Here is a 7,945-nt window from a genome sequence, read left to right as displayed (position 1 = left end):
AACTCTATGAGAGATTTCTGAAATTATCCTGGAACTAAAACAAACAGGACGGCGTGTCTATCATAGATAGTCATGTTCGAGCTTCGAGGAGCAAAGTAAATGAAGAAATGTAACAGCTATGATTTTAACCAGAAACGAAGAACAAAAAGGAAAAAGCTATAAAAACCTGTTTCTCCTATGAACTTTCACTGTACCAAAAAAATCAAAGAGTATCTGGCAGCACCAGATGCTGGCATCGAGTGAAATAAATAAACAAACCCCACTGAGCTGTAAAAAAAAAAAAGAAGGCAGAGACATAATGTAAAGACAACGGGTAAATCAACAAATATTGCATCTCCTTTTAACTGTATTATGGATGATGCTGTCTAAATCATGATGAGTAACTGCAAAATAGATATTTGCATAAAGAAAGTTCATGAGCCAATAGCTAGACTGAGTAAAAAATTGAGATACCAATAACGGCTGCTTTTGGCTGTAAAATGTACAGATGTCGATAGATATACAAATGGCCTATCCTTAAAAGTCCAATAGCAAGTTACTGGAAAGAGCCGAAATACCTACTGAAGCAAGTTCAATTGAGATTAATATACACCGGCTCGCCAGAAAGGTGATAAAAACATGAATCACATCAAACTGCATCACTGCTGCGATCCTCCAAGTGCTCAAGGGATCATTTGCCCCAAGCTCAAAATGAGGTATAACTCCCAAGGATAACCTAGGTTAATCTATACTCTGCAAACAAAAATAAAGGAGAGAAGAGGACCCAGAAAAAACCAAGAAACCCCAGAACTTCTGTCCGCTTTACTCATCAAATCTCTCTCAACATACAAGCAGCTAAAACCTATATCAGATTTGCTCTCTTCAGAAATCTGATCGTTCTGCAGTAGTAAGGCCAAATTGATTCCACAAAGTCCAGGTATTTCTCCACCACAAAGATTTCCAATTCTTTCAGCTTTCTTTTAGATGCCCCTTTGTAATCCATGTTCCTGAGATCTACCAGAGGCTGAAATAAATGTCCTACAACTTGATTAAGCTTCCCATTGCCAATATAGTCATGAGCTACCAAATACCAGGTTGGTAAGCTGATGAGCAGTTTAACCGTCTGCTTGAAGCTGAAAACATAAAGTGCACCTATGCCACGCCATAATTTAACATATAGAGCAGCAATTAATGGCCCCAAAACCCATAAAGGGGTCAACTCTCTCGAAACTTCAGCTCCATAAATTATATTAACTGCTAGATACAAGGGTATGCTGCAAATGCAAGAAAAACATGACTGAACGTGAATCCCTAACCTTCTTGTGAGAAAATAATCAGACGAGGCAACAAAAGCATAATGATTGACAGGAATTACATTCTGTACAAAGCCATCATACTGGCAGCATCCGGTGTTTCTACACCAAGATACTGCCAGGGATAAAGCAAAAGCACTAGATTATGCATGAAACACAAGAAGGAATCAACAGTGACAGAGTCTGAAAAATTCTACAGGATAGCACTATCGATATATTCCTGTTGCTCACCTGTACTTTGCCTAAGATAATTGTGAGTGACAGTGAGATGCCTATATGCATAATCTATTTGGCAAGACATCTGTGTGGTTGGCACATTGTGTGAGCATGTGCATGCCTATATGCAAGTGCTTGTGTCTTCTTTTTCTTTTACCACCTGAGCAGAAGGGATGCAGGGAATTGAAGAGTGTGAGAGCACCTTCTGGGTGAAGCTATCCACCTACTCTAGACAGTCGACTCCAAAATAGAGGGCTGATTCTTCGAAAGTTGTAGCAGTGTAGTTAATATTTTATCTAGCTTGAATTTTAAGGCCTAAAATTGAATTAAGCATGCTAGATCAAGAGGACTTGAAGTCAAGATTTTGTACAAGAAACTTCCATCCCATAATTTCCTTTGAATCTCTTTGCATATTCAATTGATAACTTGTGTTAAGAATTCAAATTCCAAAACTCAACTTCCAAAGGAATGTAGATCATACAACTTGATAGATTCTCCTCGTCATGCAAGCAAGAGAATTACGTAGCTTTACAGACCCATTGCTTACTTAAACGCTTATGATTTATTAACCGTCTTTGGCAGTCCTCCATCCCTCAGTCCAAACTACCGAGAAAGAATAAGCAACAAAGTAGAGGAACATAAAAACATACACAGGTAAGATCTTAGCCTTTTCACTATAGAGAGTCTCAAACAAACTCCTAGACATCTTAAAGAGTAAAATATAAGTCACTCCTCCACTTTGACAGTCATTTCGAACAGAAAAGTCGGAAGTTACTTGAAGTTTACACCTAGAAGATTGCTATGTCTGTGAGACTCAAACACCTAATACTAACTAAATTCTAAATGTTAAACTATGTATGAGACTAGTCGAGTCCGTGGAGATTGTGGTATATTAGCTTTTGTGGGTGATTATATACTACTATTTGGATCAAAGCATTGCAATCAACTACCAGATTCAGCTTAAGCAAGTTTGTAACCATTTAACAGTGGTATTATATTACTCTGGAGGAGAGAAGACTATATTAGACTGTTTATCTAGAGGTAAAAATGTTGAAATCTGCTGTTAGAGGATAAAGTGTAGTTTTTCTGTCCATTTCAACATACAAGTACTGTCCATTTAGAAACAACCAAGAAAGCTGATACTTTTCGATGTTGAAGAACAATGACTACTTGATCTGGCATGAGCATCAAATTAAAAAGGAGTAAACAAGTTCAGTTGTTACTATCTTTTTCCTTCCCTTAAAACTTGTAGTGTACGGTTTTCCATTTGCTAGGGTTTGTTTAGGTTAATGATAAGCAAAACACCATAAGGCAATACAACAGTAGCAATATTTACATATCTGAAGCATCAGATAAGTGGCATCTTTATATAGAGAAGAAGGGAGGGGAAAAAACAAACTTACAATATCACTAAAGGTATCTTTATTGTGACATCCAGACTCAAAAAGTAGCACCACATCATCTTCAGAATGTTGATTCTTCCTTTCTGCAGTATTGCATCTTGATTTTGTGATGTCCCCAATGAGGATGACTCTTCCAGGCCTTCATCTATAACATGGTTGGATGGTGGACTCCGCAGTAGCATCAACCAGCTTTTGAATAAATTTTGTATCACCAAGGAACCTGTTGCTGATTCTGCTTCTGAAGAGAAGGATGTGGGATCACTCTGAGGCTTTGGAGAACCCACCAATGTTGCTTCACCATCTTGTGGTACATAAGAAAGACCAACAGAATTTTTCAACGACTTTGACCCAGTAGGCCTGCCCCCAGGTCCATCGTTTTGGCTATTGCTTTTAAAAGCCGATAACTTTAGAAGTTTTTTCCTTGGTCCAAGTGTAAAAGGGGTGCCTACCCTGCAAACAACTCATCTAATCAGCTTGAAGCATAGTAGTTTTCCAGTTAGAGCCCTTGGCCTTCAGATGTTTCTTAGAAACTGATAAAACAGCAACTTCATCACACTCTCAAATTTAAGTGCAAATAATGCTCTTGGCAAGGAAAGCATATCCCACTTTCTTACGATTTTGAAAAAGAAACTAATGTTGGCCATAAATTCTGTCCAACACATATCTCAATCTGTATTTTCGTTTAAATTACCAAAATACTTCCATCAAGATAAAGAACATCATTGGTCCAATGTAGGAACAAAGAAGAAGATTAAATTCCTCAAGGAAGCACTCATAATAATAATATCATTGCAGGAGTTCAGATTTTCATGGTTTATATTGCTTCAATCACTGAGTAATGAAATATTATTCACTTCCAAAAACACAGATGAAAAGTTAATAATGTTCCTGCTAAAAGACTTCAGTCAAAGATCTAAGCTAAAAAAGAACATCGAAAGCTAATCATGTGCATAGAAGATGACTTCATTCTCCAGTGCTTTGAGTGGAATTAAAGTTCAAGCATCAGTAAGAATAGAATTAAATGGTAGCAACACTAATGCCAATGAATTAAAATAAGCTGGACACTACAAAGAACAAAATCCTCATTTTAAACATTGATCAGTTGTATTATAGAATTAAAAGTAAACTCAGGTCACAAAAAACTCCACCTCACAAAAGAACTCTCACAAATTCAATAATTTTTTTCTATTTGCAAACATCATACAGCAATAGCGCTTGCATCATCATACAAGTATCCAAGATGGATAATTAACAACAGAGGCAAGAATGAGTATGCACTATCATAAAAGAAACTGTCCCTTCCTACTAATTGAAGCTAGATCAATCTAACAATATCAGACCATATCCAATGATTCGGGTGAGATCATTGTATCACAACACCAGTAGGTTCAATATACTAAGCACCAGGTGGTATCATGGCCTGGGATGAGCTAGAAAATTATGTCCCTTGAGTTAAGATTGTAATGCAGACTCAGCAGGAGCATTATGTGCATGTCTGTGCATTTGGATTGACGATTTTATAGACTTTCACCTTTAAATAATGTCCATTTTCAAAAAATTGTAATAGATCCGATATGTTAGCAGGAAGGACTCTTAGAAAAAATTCAATTGTTTAGAGGGCATTATAGGGCATACAAAAAGTAAAACTTCGAGAAGATAACCTGGTATACTTGTAATTGAAATAAAATACAGTTTGCGGGGCAGAGTTGGTTTGCGGACCAGCAGTTAGGGTTCTGTACTTGGAAATGCCAACCATAACCATGAAATTTTAGCACAAAGAACAGCGACAAAAAGAAGAAGGGAAAAAAAAAAGCAGTAGAAAAATTAGAGTTAGGGAAACACAACAGAATCGAGGGACCACCTCTAACCTTAAACAAGATTTGCATTTTAGGGAGGTAAACCTAGCTTTAGGGCCAACATGATTACTTCTTCTGGAGCATTCCAGCTTGTTGCCACAGTTCCACAATATATGCATAGATGGAAACACTTTTTGAGAAGCCTGAAAGATACCAATTACTCATCAGCATATAATGCAAAAGAAGAAAATATATTCCCACAGTTTCTTTGATACTGTCGTGCTTTCATATTTGGTCTGTCCCAAAACTCCTGTGATTACCAGAGATATCAAGTCCCCCTTGCAATTTGTACCCTTCATTTTCGAAAGGTAATAAATTTTTTACCCTGGTGGGCACACATATATCAGTCAAACATTGACTAGATTTTCATGCTGAGACATAAGGACAACAATGACAACATGCAAATTTGCACTATTTCCTTCCCAACAATTGAAAGCAAATTAAATAAAAAAAAATTTTTTGAAAGCAAATTAAAAGTCTGGCCCACAAGTTTTCTCTACTGCGTGTCACTTCTCTTCAGTCAAGCTACCTTTAGCATTTAGAAGCATTACTTTGCAACGATAGATAGGGAATCTGGAGAAAAATCTGGCACTAAACATTCACTATTGATAAAGCAGCAATCTCAAAATGTAATGATCATTATTGGAGGGAGTATACAAATAAGAACAACTCTACGCAGTATAATGCTTTCAGGCATCTGAGCAACATTAACTGCACAGTTCCCAATAAACACTCATTAAGAACAAGAAGCTAAAACTTGCATTCTAGTTGTTATCAATAAACCAAAAGATTAGGACTTTAACTGAACTCAGCCAGCTGAGATAAGAATCACCCTCATCAGGTCTGGTTCAGATTCTTGATGAGCTCAAAGCTTCATGTTTAAGCTCAAAATATTAATCAATAGCTCTTGATTTATTAATCTTGATTAGCTTACTATTTTCTACACATTTGTTGGCAGTAGAAACAAGCTTAATTGGAAACAAGTCCTATGCTGCGTTTGAGCTTGATTTGAGCACCTAAATATGATATCAAGCAAACTAAATTATGCCTCTACACTCAATCAACTATAATAGTAATCAAGAAGGAAGTAAAATTGGTCAAGATCATATACGAACAGGGAAAATAGTGTAAAAGAAGAGCTTGTAGTCCTAATTAATAAAGCGGGCATGGGCAGTATTTGCAGCTATAATAAAGGCATATGAATTGACATTTGTACAAAATGTATTGATGCATTTTGTTACATAACAAAAGTACCAGTCTCATCAATTGGCGAGTCAGTAGCTCAAAATAAAGTCATTTTGGCGAAATAATAATGTTAAGAGTCAGTTGCTTTAACTGTCCTTTTCTTACAGTTTTGTCGCGTTTAGTTTCCGAGTTTCACACAATTTAGCTAGAATGCCAGTTCAGCAAGGGTCATTATATGTTTTTTTCTATTTCATTAGGATAAGTAGCTTTAGTAGTATGACATCACATTATCTCTGAAATTTTGTAAACCTTTTTGGCAGTGAACGGAACTTTTACTTTCTCCACAAGTTTCTTCCTCAATCTCCACTTCCTTCATTGCTGATCATTTCTTTCTTATCCATGTTACTGAATCAACTTCTACTCCTAATTTTCTTAGTAAAAGCTAGCTCTAATTTTCATTACAATTACCGTTCCCTCAAAATCAAAAGATTCTGAGCATTACCCATTACAGAGAAAGTCTACATTCTGTACATTGGCCCGCTAAATGCCCTTTCTAATAAATCGTCCAAAACTGTGTCTCTTTATCCATCAGAGTTCTAAAGGCATCCTTTTCAGAAAATTTCCTATCCAATAAACCCTAAAACATCAATGCATATATGACCCAAGTCCAGAACAACCTCTAAACTTACCATGTCCTTTAAACATATAATTTTCCAATAAAAAATACGTCCACTCAACATTAATCAACAAACTTTTACATCTTCAAAAGTAATCATACAAACTTCCCAGCTAAAAATTTCACAGACAAAGCACCCAACTAATCGAATTCCAAAACCCCGTAAAAACACCAGAAAAAGGGTCAGCAAAATTCATCCAAAATGACAACTTTCTCAAAAATAAAACATGAATGGAACCACATTACCTGAGAAAAAGGAAGATCATTCCAAGAACCCGAGTTAAGGAAATCGCGACCCGGTCCAGTTATCACAGAATACATTTTGGGCCGGATGAGGTCCCGTTTTGGTAAAACAAGGGCGAACCCGAAACAGAGAGAGAGAGAGAAGGAAGGAATTCTTCAGGTGGCGACCGAGGCGGCGGAGGACGGTGGTGATTTGGGGGGCGGTTTTGGGAGGCAATGGCCGAGTGGCCGTCTCTCTGGGTGAGGATAATTGGAAATTTTTTTTTAATGATTTTCTTTTCTTTTTGAGAAGGTTTTCGTTTTTCTAGGACATATATATGTTTGTTTGAGGCCATGTTTATAGGGTAATTCTGGCAGTCAAAAAGTATACTGTTGTGTAATTATTTATACTAGTGATGGATGCACCTTCATATATGCATCCAATTGCTATAAAAAAAAAAAAAAATCATATGAACTGATGAATGTAGACAGCAAAATCTAGAAGTAATAAATTTTTAAAAAATTAATATAGCAAAATCTCATAAAAATCAAGCAAAAAATTAAATCAAGAAATTATCTGAGATAATTGATTAAATGAATCTCTATATGCAAGAAAAAAAAAAAGGGACGTACCCTAACATTAAGTTGGATTACGACAATCATCTGTGCAATTATTTTATTCAACATTTGAAAAGTATCAAAATCTTATGGCAAGCCATAGGAAAAATATGAAAAAGGCTTCCTACAGAGGAGATCGAGTAGACGTTTATTATAGCATAATTCTAAGAATAAGTTTTGCATGGGTCTGTAATTTGAATTTGAAGTTGAATAGCTAGCAATTGCAGTCCAATGGTTATGTGAAAATTGCGGTTAAATTTAAGTTATAACCATGGGGTCGTCCTAATAGTCAGAGGAGTTTTGAAAGTCTTCTTCACTTTTAGGTTTAAATTCTGTTCGAGCCATCTAAGTCGGATTTTAACAAGTTCAGACCTGACTCATATGTTTTAATACCATTTTCGAATTTTGGATTATGAGTTTCACATTGATAAATGTGAAACTCATACTTGATTCACAAAATATTTGAACTGTGAGTTT

The 7,945-nt window shown here is 36.1% G+C and overlaps 1 protein-coding gene across 1 annotated transcript; it reads right to left on the bottom strand.

Annotated features, from left to right (window-relative positions):
• Positions 1-433: 433 nt before the first annotated feature.
• LOC113691434 (uncharacterized) lies at positions 434-7,173 on the bottom strand. The gene is made up of 4 exons (XM_027209562.2): positions 6,875-7,173; positions 4,780-4,910; positions 2,912-3,361; positions 434-1,253 (listed from the first exon to the last, which is right to left on the bottom strand). The coding sequence occupies exons 1-4, from the start codon at positions 6,947-6,949 to the stop codon at positions 842-844; spliced, it is 1,068 nt and encodes a 355-aa protein (XP_027065363.1). The 5' UTR covers positions 6,950-7,173; the 3' UTR covers positions 434-841.
• Between the last annotated feature and the right edge of the window lie 772 nt (positions 7,174-7,945).

Source organism: Coffea arabica, chromosome 6c (genome assembly GCF_036785885.1).
Source record: "Coffea arabica cultivar ET-39 chromosome 6c, Coffea Arabica ET-39 HiFi, whole genome shotgun sequence".
Taxonomy (NCBI): Eukaryota; Viridiplantae; Streptophyta; class Magnoliopsida; order Gentianales; family Rubiaceae; genus Coffea; species Coffea arabica.
Note: the sequence above shows the minus strand (reverse complement) of the source record. Positions and strands in the feature narration are given on the sequence as shown.

What these genes read in the sequence shown, in the direction of transcription:
- LOC113691434 (XM_027209562.2), bottom strand. Translation starts at nt 6,949, where the DNA reads ATGTATTCTGTGATAACTGGACCGGGTCGCGATTTCCTTAACTCGGGT. An exon ending in AAATGCAAATCTTGTTTAAG is followed by an intron (nt 3,362 to 4,779) that starts GTTAGAGGTGGT and finishes AGTTGTTTGCAG; the next exon opens with GGTAGGCACCCCTTTTACAC. An exon ending in AAGATACCTTTAGTGATATT is followed by an intron (nt 1,254 to 2,911) that starts GTAAGTTTGTTT and finishes TTGCATTTGCAG; the next exon opens with CATACCCTTGTATCTAGCAG.